We start from the raw sequence: 20,178 nt of genomic DNA on the forward strand, positions 1-20,178 counted from the left end.
GATGGGCAGCATTGGCAGAGAAATGTCACACCAAATGCAAATATAGCACTTAGTTTTTTCTGTGTTTGCGGCTGTTCTGACTGTTCTTGCTCTTTCCCTCTGCTTAATAAAAACGCACACCTCATTTGTGGACAATACTGGTCTGACTTATTTCATGTACAGATATGCCTAAAATTGATATGAAAAGATAGAATCTTAGAAAACTGTTTGTCATCCTTGTGGTTCTGGATCTCAGACTCCTATACTGCCTGATGGCAGCAGCGTGAAGAGTCTGTGCTGTCTTTGATGATGTTGTGGGCTCCTCTGGTGGAGTAGATGTCCTGAAGTGAGTGGAAGGCTGTTCCAGAGATGGACTGTGCAGTTTTGGGGGGCCTTCCTGTCTTGGGCAGTGCAGTTTCCATACCAGACTGTGATGGAGCTGGTGAGGATGCTCTCAACGATACACCTGTAGAAGTTGCTGATTTTGGATGACATGCCAAATTTTCTCAGCTTTCTCAGGAAGTACAGTCGCTGCTGGGCTTTTTTAATCCTCTGCTGTATGTTGTGAGACCAAGTGAGGTCCCCGCTGATGTAAGTCCTGAGGAATTTGAAGGTTTTCACCCTGTCCACTTCTGTCTCATCTATGCACAGTGGTATGTGCTGCACTGTCTTCCTTCTCGGGTCAATGATCATCTCCTTGGTCTTTTCTGCATTCAAGGAGAGATATTGTCTTGACACCAGGCCACAAGTTCTGCCACCTCTCTCCTATATGCCGTCTCCGACCCACCAGTAATCAGTCCGATGACTGTAGTATCGTCAGCAAAGTTTACGATACTGTTGTTGTTCTGGGTGGCCACACAATCGTAGGTGAAGAGGATGTACAGCAAGGGACTCAGCACTCAGCCCTGGGGGGTCCCTACGCTTACAGTTCTTGTTTGAGATGTACAGTTGTCAACTCTGACTGACTGGGGTCTGTCATTGAGTAAGCTTAGCACCCAGTTACAGAGGCCAGGTGTCAAACCAAGAGTGAGGAGCTTAGTAGAGAGTTTACGGGGAATGACCATGTTAAACTCTGGAAAACATGTTGATTTTGCGTGTACTGGATTCTGTTGTGAGATAGCATGACACACTCACATCCGGCTTGCAACCTGAGGCCACTGATATCCAGGTGTAGTAACCTGTGAATTACCTGTCTGACGTGGCATGTCTTACCCCTTACTCACAGCCTGAAGCAGCAGCAAATTATATACTGTATGAAATGCTATGCAGAGACTGTGGAAAGTTATTTAGGTGTTTCTTTAATTTTGCTGTTCAAAAGTTGTTAAAACTGTCTTTCCTCTTCCCCTGCTCTTTAGATCCACAATGCTGAGAAGAGGATGACTCGTCCAGGTCATCTGAGACATAAACGTGTCTTTGCTGCTGTCCCTCCCCGACAGTCCTCTTGTCCCACTGGGGCACCATCTGGCTCCCCACTTTGCCCCTGCCTGGTTCCCTCCCCCCTCCCCTGCCCCCAGTAGTGGCCATCCAAGAGGGGAGGAAAGGCGAGCCAGCCCCTGTAAATATGCCTGGATGGAGGTCTCAGTGGCGTCTCGTCCTGCTGAACTCCCTGACCTGTGGCCTGGAGATCTGTGTGGCAGCTGGGATCACATACGTGCCCCCACTGCTGCTTGAGGCTGGAGTGGAGGAGCGCTACATGACCATGGTGCTAGGTAAGGGCTTGGTCAAGACTGAAGAAGTGAGATCTATTTACGAGGCGTGTGTGCGTGTGCGTGTGCGTGTGCGTGTGCGTGTGTGCGTGTGTGTGTGTGTGTGTGCGTGCGTGTGTGTGTGTTTGTGTGTTCTCATCATTTGTCCCTCTCTGACAGGATACTCATTAAACATGAAAGGCAAAGTTGTTCTTGTTCACATGCACACACACACTTGCGCACACTTCCATGGATAGACTGCTGAACTGCTAGGACTCAACTATCTACTCTGTGGCTTGTTTATTGACCACATGAGTGAGTGTCCAAGTCTTTCAAATTATGGATTTTTCTAGCACTTGAGTGCCAATTAATCACTTTGCAATACTTGGTGTATTATCATAGGGCTGAAAAGAAATTAGGTTTTATTTTAATCAGCCTGACTGCTTTGTTTGCTGTTGTTACATTTAACCCATAACAAATAGAAAATTATTGAATTAGTTGCTGTTGACGGCATGGGAAGAATAGACCTGTACCCTGCAAATGTATGTTTCTGTAAACGAGTTAGGATACATGAAGATGTGAATTTGTCAAATGGTAGCCACATTTGTGTGATGGTTGCACAGAGGTGTGACTTTGCCCCAGGGCGCCCATCTTATTTCCCATTCAGGTCATAAAGACAAAATTGAGGCTGTTACACAAATCAGTGGAGAATTCACCTTTTTTTTTTTGAGGTGGTAATCGGCACTAATTGAAAGGCAGCAGGAGAGCAAAGTGCTGGAGGAAGAGGCACATCTCCAGACAGACTGACACATGGTGTTGCTCATTGCAATTCATAGAATTCGCTTCACATTGAACACTGTAAAACAAGAAGCTGCTATGATTTCACTGAATGCATCTCATCTGCTTTTCTATTAGTTAGATCATACAGTCATTGTCATAATCAAAGGATTTTGACTTGTTTGTTTTTATAGGGTAGATGCATAAGTATATTCACTGAATAGACTATTCACTACATGAGAACCAATATGATTTTGGTCGCGATTCGCCCCTCCTGACACGATTTAAAAAATATATATTTCTAAAGATTTTCTGGCCAGATTTTCCTGTTGTGTGAGGTATGTTGAAAGTGTTTTTATATCCCCCGATCTACTCAGAAGTCCATCCTGGCTGCACCGATTTCAAAACGTTATATTAACGATCCGATATCCTGTTGAGTGGTGAAGGCAAAAGATGCAGTACTTCAAAAATGTTGCCTGATATCAGACAGAACTGTCGACTACTTTACATCTGTTTACATCTTCAGTCAACTCTGTGGATTGAGCGGACTCTGGTTGCTCATTAATTGAATCTGTTTGTGTATGGTGTGCTGTTTTGGCTCTCCACACTCTATAGGAACAAAACTGTTAAATGTATCATTACATGTCGTTATGTGTGTGTTTGGTCTCTCACATTTTCAACATCAGTTAAGGATTGAAAGTTCTTTTGGTGTGGGCTAGGAATAAGCTAATTTGCAATGCTTATATATTTAAAAAATACATATACATTCTAACTGATATTTGTACAGATTGTAACTGCAAAATGCACACATAAAATATATATGTTAGTAACGGCAATCTATGCTTGACTTCTGTTAATCTTGACTCTGTGATTTTCTATGGTTTTCTATACTTTTTATTTTATGTCTTACTCTTATGCTGTTTTGTAAAGGATCTGTCAAGAATGGAGTGCTAGTCTGTAACTAGAACTGGCAGAAACAGGATGTGGACAGCCAAATACTGAAATTCAAAAGCAGTTTTCACTATAGCAGCATTTTAGAGACACTGTCACACTGATGTTAAAAACACCACTCTTTGATAAAAAGTACAGGATGTTAGAAAGATGAGCCACTAAGCCTGCGTTCCTCTGACATTACACTTAAAATACTGTCGGTTTGCACATTTGTGTCACTTATAAGCGTAGGTAACAATCAGCTAGAAAATACAAAACATGGGCTGAACTTCAAAACAAAAGTTTTAAATAAATATATTATGCAGGCAGCATGTGTTTCAATTCAGAGCTATGTTCTGTCCTTAGTTAAGATAAAGGTTTTATACAGAGAGGTAACAGACATACCCTCACAGTCGATTAACTTAAGTTTTAAACCGCTATTGTATGTTGAACCAAAGGAACATTTTTATTAGCAGAAGTCAGTTTAGTAGTTGGTGGACCATATTTAAGCAACTGTGATACCACACATACCTCTAAAATGCAATCCAAGTTTGGTTGATGTGCAAAAGAGGCACTGATCCAACTGTATGGTAATTTTTTAGGCTGACGTTGGTGTTCTTGTATCTTAATAGCAGTATATATCATTTTTTCTGATAATGCAATAAATATTCTATACATGCTTGACCACATGGTAAAGCCTATTTTTGTATACTTCTGTGTGAATTAAATACTTGAAAAATATTGAAAAATATTTCTCATTTTATTAAGAACTTTAGTGAACAAAGTGAAATGAACAAAAGATCCGAACGTAAAGCTTCAGTGATGTAAATATTGCCATAACACAGTTCGACTGGTGTTTTTTTGCGATAGAAACGATACAGAAAGAAATCTATACAATAGACAATTTTTATAAAATGTTGACGATATATATCATCATATTGCCCAGTCCTACTTTTAACATAGAAGATGCAAAACGTTTTGCTGATATAATTTTTTTTTTTTTTAAATGAGGTGCATCATATCCAGGAAGTCTGGGAAGAGCTGTGACAAGTACCTAATTTTGCTCTGTGGCCTTTTGCAACAGTGGATACACACACCACAAACACAGCTGGTGACCGCTCCATTATGTCTGGCTAACATATAATTCTGTTTTGCCTCTGGTTGAGTATTTGTGGGTTCAGTTGCCTCCGACCTTTCAATCTAACAATAGTCTTTAAGAATTTGCTAAAACTCTATCTCATGCAAACACAACAGTATTTTTAAAGGTCAGTTGTCCTGCTGCTCACAAATTAGTGGCACACACAGTTAGCATCACCCATATGGTATATATTCGCACACTGTAACTGAATTTACTTGTACACAACGTGCATTATCCTAGCCCAAACAACATTCACATGTTCTTCACTAAAGGCGTCTCTTTGAGACATTGTCTTGTGACTACGCAGATGATAAATACAGTTCCTCCAAACCAAAAGGCTCTGTGTGGACGACAGAAGTGACTATTCAACTTTAAAGAATTAAACAATATACACTTCTACCCCCCGCCCCCCCCCCCATTTCTGTAACAGCTGCTGGCGATATGAAGAAAAATGATTTCATTGTAGAGTTCCTTCCAGACAGCGTGCACTGTAAGCCAATCTGGAAATGGCACTCAACCTAATTCTAATCTCCCTGTATTATAATGGAGTGCCTGAGTGTTATTTGAATGAAGATAGATATTGTGTCTTGGGAGGGTTAAAGCTAATTTCCCCAAGCAGTAGTGTCAGGTTCTCAGATGGCTGCTTTCTACTTTATCTAATAGCCATTTGTTGGCTGCTTCATCCTCCAGTTGTTACTTTCTTTCTCTTGTTTCCTCTCTGTTGGTCGAGAAGTGCTTTTTAACACTGCGGTTTCTGTTACTCTCTTTATTTTAAGCATATTTAAGTGTGCATTTAGGTAAGAAAACACATTGAGGAATGCAACACGTTTTACATTAGGTAGGATGGTATGTGGTGTGTGGGTTAGGTTAGACACTGTGTGTGTGTGTGTGTGTGTGTGTGTGTGTGTGTGTGTGTGTGTGTGTGTGTGTGTGTGTGTGTGTGTGTGTGTGTGTGTGTGTGTGTGTGTGTGTGTGTGTGTGTGTGTGTGTGTGTGTGTGTGTGTGTGTGTGTGTGTGTGTGTGTGTGTGTGTGTGTGTGTGTGTGTGTGTGTGTGTGTGTGTGTGTGTGTGTGTGTGTGTGTGTGTGTGTGTGTGTGTGTGTGTGTGTGTGTGTGTGTGTGTGTGTGTGTGTGTGTGTGTGTGTGTGTGTGTGTGTTAAAAACAGTTTGTTATAGAATGTAGCCATACAACAGTCTAGCAGGATTAGTTACATCTCTGATTAACAGAGCAGGAACAGGAAAGGATACAGACTATATTTGTTTACCATTTGTAAAGTGCAGGGGTGTGAAGTAAAACCTGAAATGTCTTGGATTGGCTTGACATTGGCTAAAGCATACCTAGGGATCTGCTACTTGTTCATTGGCATAACTACAGCACACAAAACTATCACCATCCATAGACTGTATAAAATAATGGACATAGCTTCCAGGTCTGAAAAGTGGGGCCAATGCAGAAGATGGTTAAACCTGCAGTCCTGTTACTCTTGTTATTTTAAGCATATTTAAGTGTGCATTTAGGTAAGAAAAGACGTTGAGGAATGCAACACGTTTTACATAAGGTTGGATCGTATGTGGTGTGTGGTTTAGGTTAGACACCTCACTAATTTGTGTGTGCGATATAAGTAGTATATTGCAGGGAGTAGTGAGCAACTACTGAGTGGAAAGAGTGTGTGTGTGTGTGAGAGACAGTAAGTCTTACAGCTGTAGCTGGTGAGGATTGTTATGATGAGTCTCCACAGCTGCAGCCAGAAGAAATGTGGTGGAGGGGCTCACTGCCTGGCTGCAGTCGACTGTCTTTCTCAAATTGCCTGACCCTTCTTTGTCTGTGCTTGTCTATTTCCCTGCTTACTTGCCTGGTCTTTGGTCTCTTTGCCTCTTGAAGGTTTTGGAGTATACTGTCTCCATATCCCTATTTTAGTTTCTTGTCGGACTGTAGAAAGTAGTACAATTGAGTCATGTTTCTTGACTTTGGATTTTTTGACCACCTACTGGCTCCTAACAGGATCCAATAGTTTTGTTTTTGTGACTTACAGTTCAAAAGTTCCAGGCCAAATTGCATAAAATACATTGCACCCCCCTTTGTCCCCAGAAATACACCTGCCAAGTGTGAAGTAATTCAGTTAATAAATAGTTCTGAGCGTCACAACCCCCGCAATATGACAGCAGAAGTCTGTGCCTGCTATATGGGCCCCATAATGCAGGAGTAGTGCCGATCATACAGGTATTTTTAGATCTGGTAATTTAACTTTTCTGGCCTCGTGTGCCACTAAGCAGCTTTCATAGGAATAAATGGGGCTCTGCCTCAAACGCTGTATCTACTTCTCTTAATACATGGGTAGATCAGACAGACAGTTCTTGAGATATTTCTGGCTTTATAGTTAGATGTGCACAAGGACAAACAAGAATTCCCATCATGGCTGAACACAAGTGTTGGCCTTTTGATGAGAAACCTTGAATGTAAACACAATCATGCTTGTCTATAATGACAACCTCACAGGGTACCTTTTAATGTCAGACTCTATCCCCAAGATTTTTTTTTTTCAATATTGCATGTTCTAACACCCCATGTACCATGGTGTGTTCTAATTAGCCCAACCAGACCACATGTGGAGGATGAGCTGAGGGTGGGTTACCTTCAGGCAGCAGGCCATGTGTAGGAACCATCACAAGCAGTCAGTGATGATTGCAGAGTTCACCCCCTGTAAAGGCAGCAGCAAGGAAGACAGAGAGGACTGGTAGAAAGCAGGCTTAAAAAAAACATCCGTCACCAGTCAGAGAAGCTGATAAACACCTGTATTTTTGGCGTGGGATATTATGAAATCAGCTGGGAAAGTATGAGTAGAACTGCAATCAATTCAAAATTCAAAATTCAAAAAAACTTTATTTGTCCCCGGGGGGCAATTCAGGGCACACAGAGCAGCAAATAACGACAGTGCAACTGTACAAAGACATTTTAGACTATCAACAAGAATAAAGTGTAAAAGAAGAATAAGTGTCAGGATGTTGGTGTGTTAGTACAGGTTAGAATAAGTGTCAGGATGTTAGTGTGTTAGTACAGGTTAGAATCCAGAATCCAGAGTTAGATACGGAGAACATCGTAGGCGTGAGATGTAGAAAGACATGCGTGTATCAGATGTAAGCAGACATGTGAACGGGTGTATATGATGTAAACATGCAGTAGACTGTTGAAACAGGTATAAACAGAACTGTAGTGCAGAAAAGATATAAGTGGACAGTGATCGGATTCAGATGTGGTCAGGCATGATACATATATGTAATGAGCAGACGTAAACAGAACTATAGTGCAGTAATAGAGTATAAATATAATATATAACTATAAGCTATGTGCAGGTACTAAATAATAAAGTGATAGTGGTGCATGGCAGGAAAACAGCAGTCTAAGTATATGCTAGCTCTGTGTAACTGATGAATACTGAAAAATAAAGTGACCGTAGTGCTATGATGGATACAATATAAGACCTGATAGACAGAATAAAGTGGAGCAGTGCATTAATACCATAAATTAAAATAACTAACAGAATCAAGTAGACCAGTAAGAACATAGTAACAGAATAAGTCCGGTGTGAACATTATAACAGAATAAATAAGTAAGTGGAGTAGTGCAACAGACCGGAATAACATAGAAAACAGAATAAATAAGTTGAGTAGTGCAACAAACCAGTAACATTATAAACAGAAGGAACAGAATAAAGTGGAGTAGTGCATCAAACCAGTAGTTTACAGCTTTGAGGACAGGAGTGGAGGTAGGTAGCCAGTTCACGTGGGTGAAGGTGTCCAGGGAAGGTGTCAGGGGCGGGAAGGGGGGGTGATGGTGATGGTGTCCAGGGAGGGTGTCTGGAGAGGAGAGGAGGAGGGGTGATGGGAGGGATGTCCGGGGTGGAGAGGGGGGTGAGGTGTCCAGGGAGGGTGTCTGGAGTGGGGGGGCTGATGGTGTCCACGGGGGGGGGGGGGGGGGTGAAGTGTCCAGGGGAGAGTGTCAAGAGTGGGGTGAGGGATGGTCAGAGGGGTCAGGAGTTGAGGAGCTGGACAGCCCTGGGGATGAAGGTTACTCTTCTCCTCTGTGTCCTGCAGCAGGGACAGCGAAGACGGCATACTGAGGGGAGCCACTCAAACGCTGAGAAGAGAGCATGAGAGGGGTCCTGCATGATCCGAGAGAGATTTAAGGATTTCATACCAATTTGATAAGTGTGACAGTGTTTCAGAAGGAAAATAACTAGGGATGCTCGATATTGGCTTTTCTGCCGATTTCCGATATTCCGATATTGTCCAACCCTTAATTTCCGATACCGATATCACCCGATGCCGATATATGCAGCCTTTTTACACCAAAATTCATCACATATCACCTATTATGGAATTAACACATTATGCCTAATTGTATTGTGATGCCCCACTGGATGCATACATAAATGCAACACGGCTTTTCAAATTTAAACACAGTCTGTACAAAATAAGTTATTGAAAAAAGTGCCATTCATTTATTTGTTTGTGTTTTTAGAGAGAATATTTTGCCTCAAACAATACTACAGACATTATCAAAACAAGGAAGATGCATAGCTTCAGTCCAGAGTAGTAAACAAATATAGTCCTCTTTTTCCAGACTGAGTAACGACTGAGCCGGAACTTGGCAAATAATACAATCAATAAATTAGCAGTTAAGCTCAACATGCTAACCTGTATTGGATCTAACGGATACAGCACCAGAAATTAGCTTCTCGACGTGACTGTAAACAATGCTGTACAGTTCGGGTCAGCACTGGTCTGAGAAATACTTGCGCCTGGGCACGGCTTAACGGGGCTCGAGGAACTCCACAAGTTTGGTGAATCCGGCATCCTGAACGATAGAAAAAGTTTGTTTCTCAGTGTCGGCTGTTGCTTCTTTTCATCACTTTGCTGCACAGATGTAGCGTTTAACTCCCCATGAATCTTCTCGAGGTGGGTGATCAAATGTGATGTTCTAAAGGAAGACGCCTTGTTTCCTCCTCTCATAACTAACGCCTTGCAGTCATTGCAAAGCGCACATTTACTGTTAGTAGATGACACTTGGAAATACGTCCAAACCACGGACATCTCATGCACCGGGAGAGCTGAAGCTTGTTAGCCACGGTTAGCAACCTACGAGTGAAGCGTGTTGTTGTTGTTATACGTCATCAAGCACGCGCCTGTAAACGGCCCGTGTTGCATTCAGGTACACTCGGAAATGCTGAAGCCTACAGAACTAACATCGGTTGTAAAAACCCGATACCGATAATTCCCGATATTACATTTTTAACTCAATATCGGCTGATAATATCGGACATCCCTAAAAATAACCTGTTCTTCTCATGCAGTCTGTTTTTAAATGTTGTATGAATTTCTTTCTACTTTATTGGGCCTTTGCTGTTTCTCCTTTACATTTTCTATGCTTCGTAAGTATAACAAAGTTCTGTGTAACCCTGCTTCTGTCAACAGGTATTGGTCCAGTTCTCGGCCTCCTGTTCATCCCTCTGATTGGCTCAGCCAGTGACCACTGCAACAGCAGTTATGGCAGAAGACGGCCTTTCATCTGGCTGCTGTCTTTAGGTGTCCTTTTGGCACTTTTCATCATTCCCAATGCTGATGTACTGGCTGCACGCTTTGCCTGGGGTGGGCACACCTTCCAGGTAGGATGATTATTGTTTGTGATTGTCATTCTCTATTCGACCTACAAAGCACACAAGACAATAAATGTACCTGTGTTCTTTCATTTGATACAGGTGGGCTTCCTTATCTTTGGGGTGGGGCTACTTGATTTTTGTGGACAAGTGTGCTTCACACCACTGGAGGCTCTTTTGTCTGACCTGTTTCGGGACGAGGAGGACTGCAGCCAAGCGTTTGCCATGTTCTCCTTTATGGTCAGCTTGGGAGGCTGTGTGGGCTATTTGCTACCAGCATTGGACTGGAGTCGTGGCCTGCTCTCTGTTTACCTAGGAGGCCAGGCAGAATGCCTATTCTCCCTTCTCATTGTCATCTTCATCACCAGTGTGCTCATCACCATGAAGGTGTCTGAGGAACCCTTGTGCGCCAACAGTGGCTTGGCAGGGTCTGGATCTTTACTGGAGTCGGGAGCTGGTGCAATAGAGGCCGGCCGGTGTGGTGTGCCGCGCTCATGCTGCTATTTGCTGAAGTGCAAGCTGAGATTGCTGAAGTCTGGACCCTTGCTGTGCCTGCTGAGAACCTGCTGGTCCATGACCCCGGCTATCTACAGGAGCTACTGCTATGTCCCGCAAGTGATGAGGCAGCTGTGTGTGGCTCAGCTCTGCAGCTGGATGGCTGTCATGTCTTTTATGCTTTTCTACACAGACTTTGTGGGAGAAGGCCTGTACGAGGGCGTGCCCAGTGCATTACCCGGAAGTGTGTCCAAGCAAAGATACGATGAAGGTCAGCTTTCCTTTTTATACAGTATACAAATGTGATATGTGAGCTCATTTCTTTTGTCTTCCAACAACAACAATGTCTCTCTAAATGTCTAAGTAGCTCATTATGATATACACAATAGATATTATGCGATGGCACCTTCATTAATATATGACATCACGAAAGAAAACTGTTATCGATGGCATAGACTTGAGACATCCTTTGGCTGTGGCTGTGGCTTTACCTCCACCACCTGTCCATATAAACTGGCTTAGGGTCCGTCCTTGCTCTGCTGTCTGCTTTGTCACAGCTGGGCAGGATGCGCTCACATTCCTGGGGCACAGGTAGAAGAGAGACAGAGTTCCTGCATGCCTTTGTGGTTTCGTTCCTCCCTCATTTTGGCTCCTCTCAAAATTTAGAGCTAATAGCAGGGCTCCAGACTGCGACCAAAATTTGAGTGTGCGACTGAATTTTTGCTGGTCGCTAATGTGCAACCAGATGTCTTGCCATATCAATGTCTAAGTGGCTAAACAGCAACAGAGTGGTGCTGTTAGCACTGTAACACAAAAACGTAACAAATGAGCCCCGCAGCTTCTCTAACATTAAGCCATGAGTTTTAGATTCAGTGTTGCACATGATGGACCCAAAGCCTCTGTATGTGAAGTGCTCGGACAGACAGTCTTTGTCGTCTGTTGGCAACTCCCGAACAGAGTGACAGCAGAAATTTACTAAACCAAAATAGTTTTCAATGCTGCTCCATGGGAAGAAATCAACAGTGTTTCACTGATTCATTAACTTTGTTTCTTGGCCCAGCGCATTGAGTGAGGCTGCAGGTGACACACAGACTGATCTCATCAGTCAATGTAGATACGGTTCATATGTTTAACACATAAACAGCAGCAGGAAACTCGGGTGTGAGTCGATCGACTTAATAAAATGGAAACGTATCTATTCTGTGAGATGAGCGAATGACAGTTGTCACACTGCTTCTTATCTCACTCTCTGTGGAGCAGTACCGTATGTTGACAGGGGCGGGGCCCTTTTAGATGGTAAGGGCCCCCCCACAGTGGACCGGGTTGGAGGGGTTATACTTTACCTCCGTGAGTACTGTAGACTACACTGTGGTTACACAAGTACTATGCAAAGACATCTGCAGCACCACAACAGCTCTCTGCTAAAATTAACCCCCCTGTAAAGCAAATACTGAAATTTTAAAATATTGATTTACGTGTGTGCCCCTAAAATTTCTGGTAGTGTCCCAAAATTTTTTAAAATGGGGGCAACAGTGCTCCTAGTGAAAAAAGTTAGTCTGGAGCCCTGTACACTGAGGTAGGGCCCCCTTAGGGAGGTCAGGTCTCCTACTGTCATTGCAAGCTTTACACATTGTCACTGCTGTAGTCAAAGCTGTAGTCAGAGCTTGTGGCCCAAAACCGTCTCCTCCCTTGCCTGCTGGCAAGCAGCAACTCTGGCCATCTTGGTATTTTGAAACCAGAAGTGACCATATTTAGACAAGAGGGTGGAGCTGGGCAGGAGCAATTAGTTGCTTTATTAGTGCCTATTCTCAATACGCTGATGCGAGTCATCAAGTGGACTTTTGCAAACATGTGAGCGGGAAGCTCCAACAGTTGTGCTGTTCATCTGAATATACTGCATCAAAACGAAGCTAGTCAAAAATGGGCAGTTTCCCAAAAGTAACAAGCTAGCGCTAGCTAGCAAACTTTTTGGTTAAGTGAAACCACCAAACACGGATTAAAACATTTTTAGGTGACCGATATGTTACAAATAACTTTGATGAAGTAAAACCACGCTGAGAGGATCAAATCTTGAAGAAGAAAAACACCCAAAACAAGTTTACATTTGTTTAAATGTAAACATTGATTTTGCATTGCCAAGCAAAATATATGGCAACCTTACAATCAGGATCCGTCCTTGTAAGGTTGCCAAGTGACAGGTTTACAATGTGAACATCATATTTTATTGAAGAAGACTTGAAACTAGGAATTGAGACCATATACTATACTTGAGAAAATGTTTACTGAGGAGTGAGACTGGATGAAGTGAGAAGTAGGGTCATTTTTTTCATTGACTTCAATTGACCTTTTCAACAGAACTCCATTGCTAGCCAACAGTCTGGGTCCTTGTTAACTTCCTGTCAGTTTATGACATTCACATGAACTTCAATAGGAACTACACTGGAACACGTTTAAATTGTTAATGTTTACAACTGTGAAATGGTCTACAATCAGGCTTCTTTTTAGTGCCGGTGGGATCGCCCCCTGCTGGCCATTAAAAGGAATGCAGCTTAAACCATCTTCTGCATTGGCTCCAATTTTCAGACCCGGAAGCTATGTCCATTATTTTATACAGTCTAGGGATGGTGATAATTTTGTGTGCTGTAGTTATGCCAATGAAAAGTAGCCAAGTAGCAGATCCCTAGGTATGCTTAAGCCAATGTCAAGCCAATCCAAGAAATTTCAGGTTACCTCACACCCCTGCACTTTACAAATGGTAAACAAATACAGTAGTAACCTGTCAGTAACCTTTCCTGTTCCTGCTCTGTTAATCAGAGATGTAACTAATCCTGCTAGATTGTTGTATGGCTATATTCTATAACTATACAAATGCTATAGAAATAAAAATGTATGAAGCTACCTAAATATAATCAGACAATGTTTGAGGAAGAATGACACTGAGGTATGATGGATGTAAGGCCAACCATCTTGTCCATGTTGAGAAGCTGCAGATATATTTACACAGTGGGCCATGTCTGAGTGTTTTGAGTCTCTTTGTTTACTGTTCAGCCAGACTTACTATCTTACACCATATGACTCTCCCTTCTTTTGGCTTTCCACCTGTTTTCTCATCCCATAATCCTCATTCTCAAACTCTCTCTCTCTCTCTCTCTCTCTCTCTCTCTCTCTCTCTCTCTCTCTCTCTCTCTCTCTCTCTCTCTCTCTCTCTCTCTCTCTCTCTCTCTCTCTCTCTCTCTCTCTGTCTCTCTCTCACACACACACCCCTTTCGTGTGACATTTTCATCCCTCCATCCACATTCTTTTCTCCTCCCGCTTTCTCTATCTCCCTCCCTACTTTGTTTACTTTTTACTTTTTCTCCGTCTGTCTCTCCTCCCCGTGCATGCTGGACCATGAGGAATGTCACACTCACAAAGAATTAATGTCAAGGAATCAGCACACAAAGAACATGTTCATTCAAGTCAGGTACATGGCCAAAGCACACAGTTCTGAAGTCTGTCTGAGCTGTGCTAATGTTCCCTTTGCATCAAGGTTATCTGCTTCGCCTGTTGTTGCATTGACTTTTTTACTTCACTGCTTTAACAGTAACTACTATTCTTTTTTATACATCATCTTTCCTACTGGGAAGGGCTTGTATTACAGAAACAGCTATTTCCCATACTGCAGCCTATGCACAGATTCAGTAGCATTCTGGCTAAATCCCATATCTTGGAGGGCTTGGATATCGCTCCTCATTAGCTTCTGTAGTGTTTGTAAAGTGGGCTCGGCAGCATTGCTTTCCAGGAGTAATATGATCCACATACTCCTTTCACGTAAGTGATTCTCTGCTCTGCTGCTGAACTTCTGACCCACGCTGTTCACTGAGAGCTGGCTGAGAGATCATGCTGATAGCAGGCCCAAATAAATCCAGACAAGTCATCACTCCAGCTTTCATAGCTTAGCACTAAAATGAAAAACAACAACTTTTGATTAAGGTGTGAAATAAATATATGGATAAAAAATTAAACAATTTCCCACAGCCAACATAGTTGACTAAATCTATTAAATGTTATTACTGTTGTTTTCTGTGATTCTGTCAACAGATGGATATAATAATTTTTCATTTTTGCATCTAGTTTAAAGACAGAGTTCATTGGGAAATGTGCTTGTATGGTTGTACTTAACAGGAGAACTAAAGATTGTCTTTACCTTCTCTGATTGTGACTGTTTCACATAGTGTCACATTGCTTTTATGGGTTGAGATTGTTTTTATTTAATGCAGGACATGATACATCAAAAACCCATCACTGATAAATGTTCATTTAGACCGTAACTAATTGTATACAGCAGGCAATATAAATAACCCTAATTTAGCTGAGGAGTATGCAACTCTTTCTCTTTCGTTTGAACTCAATATTCTGCCTCGGCAAGTTAGTAAGACCTCATCCGAATGCTTGTTGTCTGGCTGGGGCCAAGGTGCACATTGCCTCAGTAAACAAGGACCAGCCTGTGTGTGTCACCCTCTCGGGCTTTTCAAGGATTTATCTAAGGTTAATTCTGTCTGTCACACAGTGAACAGTGTGTTCGTGCTGCGAATGTCTTCCCAACCGGATCTGTGTCTGTGTGTTTATGGGCTTGAGCAAACAGTAGGGTTTCTAGCTCACCCAAATAGTTGTTAATGCATCACAGTTTTGACATCGGGTTGGAAGTAACGCATGCTGTGCATCTTTATGGTTGCGGTCATATAAGGAAATTATTAGAGATAAGGCAGATGTCAGTTTCTGTACTGACAAAAGAATAGGACAATGTTTTGTAACAAAGGCAGTCAGCACTAAAGTTGTCTCCTACAGAGGGTGTCTGAGAGTTTTATGGGCTCAGCTGGTTGTAATACAAGTTCCTTTTTTTTTCTCTCAGGTATCCGTATGGGCAGTCTGGGCCTGTTCCTGCAGTGTGCTACCTCAACTTTCTTCTCTTTGGTCATGAGTCGTTTGGTTCTCCATTTTGGCTCACGGTGGGTCTACATGAGCAGTATGGTGAGCTTCACGGTCTCTACTTTGGTCATCTGCCTGTCCAAAAGTGTGGTCTTGGTCACTGTAATGGCGTCCCTCACTGGCTATGCATATGCCACACTGCAGACTCTGCCCTACACACTCACCTGCCACTATCACAAAGAAAAAGAGGTAAGAAAGATCTAATAACTTCATACACAATGATAGTATGTTGACAAAATCTGAATGATAAGCCGACTCTTTTCTTGTGTCATTTCAGGTTTATATGCCAAATAGGAAAACCAAAAGCGTGCATAAAAATGATATTACAACCAAGCGGGACCCTGTGTATTTGACTGTTTCTGTGGAGGAGGAGGGCACAGTGAACCACAAAACAGGCACTCCCTACGGGCATGCCTTCTTAAGCCAGGACAGTTATGAGTACTTCCCTACTCCACAGGGTCAGAACGGCTCATCTCACAGCTCCGGTGGCAGCGAAAAGGAAGAGGCCGATTCGGGGTATGAAAAACGTGGTGTTGGTTTGGACTTTGCCATATTAGACAGCACCTTCCTCCTCTCTCAGGTTTTCCCCACCCTCTTCATGGGCATGATCGTTCAGTTCGCACAGTCCGTCACTGCCTATATCGCATGCTCTGTCTTCTTTGGTGCTGTTGCCATCTATTTGGCCAGTCATATCATCTTTGACCAAACGGACCTCAAAAGCTGAGACTTGGATGCAAAAGTTGTGGGAGCGATGAAATCACAAAACAATCATTCAGGTTCCATGTTCGGAACTCAACAATGCACTACTGTTCCCAGAATGCCTTGCTCTAATACAGTGTGTTTTATTTTTCTGAAAGCTCTGTGTTGGGGAAGTTTGTGTTTGTTATGAAAGAAAGTGGTTAACAAAGGAAATGGTACTATAGATGCGTTATTCACCAATGCTGTGCAGTTTCCTAGTTAGGCCGCATTCACACCAAATCAGGCTTTACAGCAAAAACGCTAGTCCCCCTATTCATTTAAATGTGGGTAGTGTGTTTAGGCTGCGACAGTGGGAACCGCACAGGATGCCAGAAAAAACGCAGCGACACTGCGTTGAAAGTTTTCAGGCATCAACTTTTGGAGAAACACAAACTGACTAGGGATTCATGGATTGTGAAATTCTGGGCTGATACCAATGTTTAAGATAACAATTTGGCTGATAGCTAATACCAATGTTTTATTGTATTATTTATCACGCCTTTTCTGACAGGGTAACAAAGAAATCTTCATTATAAAAAAATAACTGTTCAAAGGCATCCTCCCTTCCTTACTCTATTTTCTTGAGTACAAATTCAATCATACAACTTTATGAGACACCCTTTCACATTCAAAAAACTAATTTAAAAGCACTTTTAACCTGCTATACAACTAACGTTACCTACTGAGTGACAGTTATTTTTCAGTACTTGGAAGGCCCAACAAAAACAGTTTGTAAAACAAAATTAATTTAAAAAATGCTAGGAAATATTAAGATGTTATCCTGGTAGGTGGTGCAAAATAAACATGTTTACATTTTGTAACTGCAGTAGCTGTGTTTACATGAAAACAAGCAGATGTTTGTGAGACACTTTCTGTTTTAATGATTTCACATGATTTACACAAAATGTGTAAAAATGACACTAAATATATGACTATTATACTTATAATGGTCAATATAATCCCCTCTCACCACCACCCACTGTGGCCTTAAAAGTTACACCACTCGGCAAGACATGCTCTGAAACGACCCACAAACCTGCACTTACATCTGATTTGGTGTGAATGCGACCTAAGAGCAGGTTTTGTTACCTGTCGCCTGAAGAGTCAACACCCAACTGTGTGCTCAGTTCAGGTGCCATGCACTGTATACTGAATTCTATAGATATCTCTCTAAAACATTTTGTTGTAAAATCTTTCTTGTCCAATCATCTTTTTCCTCAGGTACCACAAATAGATTTACTGTAGAACTCATCAACCTCAGACACACACCTTCTAAAGCTAATATGATTTTAACCTGAGATATCTACAGTTTTTAAAAGTATAGTCTGTTTTGAGTTCAACACAATATCTAAAAGGCAATGTTGGCTTGTACAGACTCTTCCGCAGCATCACTAAGCCAGTCTGGAGACGAGTCATCATCTTATTGAGACAGACCCATCTTGTATCACAACAGCATAATGGTTGGAATAAAGCATGTTTCTACCTGTTCAGAAAATTGAATTACAAGTGGGACCATTGGACTTGTCCATCCTTTTAAAGGAGTGTTCCAATAATTTAGTATTGCCTACATTTCCCACAATACAACTCTACATCATTTTGTGTTAGGCCTTCCCTGCCTGTTAAGTGTCATATTTTAAACTCCATGCCCTTAGTTGGTAAAGCTTTTTCTTTCAACTATTTAAAATCCTCAACCTAACTCAAGTTAACCCTGATGACATCACTATGACACAATCAGGGTCATTTTCTCAGACTTGACAAAACTCCCACAGATGACATCATACAACAGTTTTCCCCATAGACTGTATGTAAAGGACGACGGCTTTGACAGTTGGTGGCTGGCTGCAGTATAGGTCATAAGTCCTGCCTCCTATATGTTAGCAGATGGAACATGGGCCAAACTAAAAAGTACGTCAAATACATTTTCCCCAAAGCTGGTTCCTGCCATTCTAGTTGTTCTTATCACACTGATGTTAGTTCACGTTCTCATAAGTCTGGTTTTAATTAGTTATTTGATGCTATGAAAACATTGTATGATTAACAGCTGTGATCGACTGGCTATTGGTTGGGCGGGTGTATCGGAGGGACTTTGATACCATCCAATCTTTTCTGTGCAAGGCCGAAAATTACAAGATGGCAGTGCCTTTATATGGGATATTTTGGCTTTATTTTTGTACATTCGGAGGAAGGGGAGATGCATCATCCATCTTTATATACCGTCTATAGTTTTCACCTGCTGAGTAGTACTCCCGATGACAAGAACCTTATGTGTACCCAGCTGTACTCTGGCGTTGGGCCTCACCTTATGCGTTTCCCCGACATCTAGTGTCATCTATTAACAGTTTTATTGTAAATGTTTTGTATATAAATTTACTGTATGTCCCTATGGGAATTTTGTTATGCAACCTTTTGAGGTGAGGTTATCGACTGTGGTTGTTTAAGAATGAAGCTGTTTACTGGAACTGGAAATATTGTGTCAAATGTCTTTTGTCTAGATAATTAAGAATAATCTAGTCTAGTGGACTGCTCATGCTATCTCAAGTATGCCTCTGATCAGGACAGTCGTCTCAGGTTAGTACATTGCTTTAGTATTTCATTCTGTCCTTATGCCACTGATAAAACACTTTCCCTGCTGCCTAAATCTTTATGTTTTACTGTATTCTAAAATGACAATCTAGGACATTGGTGAGTTTGTTACATAATGCTGTATGTAAACATGTAGGGGGATGACTGATGGAAGCTCACTTCATAGCATCCATTCCTGAAAGACCAAAAAAAGTCATGCGGTAATGGGAAATATTTGGTTACTGAAAATGATGCGAGAATAGGTACTGTATAGTGATGGGCTGAAGGTGTGTGTGTGTGTGTGTGTGTGTGTGTGTGTGTGTGTGTGTGTGTGTGTGTGTGTGTGTGTGTGTGTGTGTGTGTGTGTGTGTGTGTGTGTGTGTGTGTGTGTGTGTGTGTGTGTGTGTGTGTGTGTGTGTGTGTGTGTGTGTGTGTGTGTGTGTGTGTGTGTGTGTGTGTGTGTGTGTGTGTGTGTGTGTGTGTGTGTGTGTGTGTGTGTGTGTGTGATGGAAGAAGGACAGTGAGAAAACATGAGTAATATGTGAAGCTAATGAAAACTGATATGACTCAACTGTGTGGAGCTTTTTCACATCAGTTATAATAACTATATTGGCTTTAGCCTTGCCCATATGATGCTGTATGTTACAATGTATTGTGGCCTTCAGTTGAGCTTTTAAAAATTGTCGGTAGTATAAACGCTATGCCTGTTTTGTCACCCAAAAGTCATTTGAATTTTAATTTGAGCATTTTGTATCTAGGTTGCTTGATCCTACACAAGGGGTGAAAAATGAGGCTCAGGAGATACAAATAGTCCTGAAGGATCTTATTGCCAGAGATCCGCTCAGCAGGAGAGAAGTAAAACTGAGAGAATTTGTTTGTCAGGTCGCCTCTGCTGCAGAGCTGAACTCTCAAGCAGCTCAATTATCCCTTTTCACCCTGAAATGCACAGGAAAATATTGTCTAGCAGTAGCTGAAGTGTCAGGAAAAAAGGTTGTTTTACAAGTGCCTGTACATTTTTCAAACATTTTTGTACATATGTATTTATTTATTATGCTTTTATTACAAAATGGCACGTATTACACTATTGGGCCCTTTGGCATCTTCCAGAGGTGCAAGGGCGAAGGGTGTATCTGTGAAAAAAAGGTAAATTATTTGTATAGATGTGGTACAGAAGCATCATCAATATATAATTTATTTTATCATTACCCACTTTATGCTGTAGCCTTGATAACATCACAGAGCATATTGCAGAT

The 20,178-nt window shown here is 41.9% G+C and overlaps 1 protein-coding gene across 1 annotated transcript in view; it reads left to right on the forward strand.

Moving 5' to 3' along the window:
• Positions 1–18,991, forward strand: part of LOC310949538 (solute carrier family 45 member 3) — a 37,034-nt gene extending 18,043 nt beyond the window's left edge. Inside the window, exons 2-6 of the mRNA XM_083917014.1 lie at positions 1,335–1,688; positions 9,981–10,171; positions 10,265–10,928; positions 15,549–15,814; positions 15,903–18,991. Of these exons, the coding sequence (XP_083773140.1) occupies positions 1,541–1,688; positions 9,981–10,171; positions 10,265–10,928; positions 15,549–15,814; positions 15,903–16,349 (1,716 nt within the window). The 5' untranslated portion in view covers positions 1,335–1,540 and the 3' untranslated portion in view covers positions 16,350–18,991. The remainder of the gene's footprint in view (positions 1–1,334; positions 1,689–9,980; positions 10,172–10,264; positions 10,929–15,548; positions 15,815–15,902) is intronic.
• The last annotated feature ends 1,187 nt before the right edge of the window (positions 18,992–20,178 follow it).

Source organism: Echiichthys vipera, assembly GCF_963691815.1.
Source record: "Echiichthys vipera genome assembly, chromosome: 7".
Lineage (NCBI taxonomy): Eukaryota > Metazoa > Chordata > Actinopteri > Perciformes > Trachinidae > Echiichthys > Echiichthys vipera.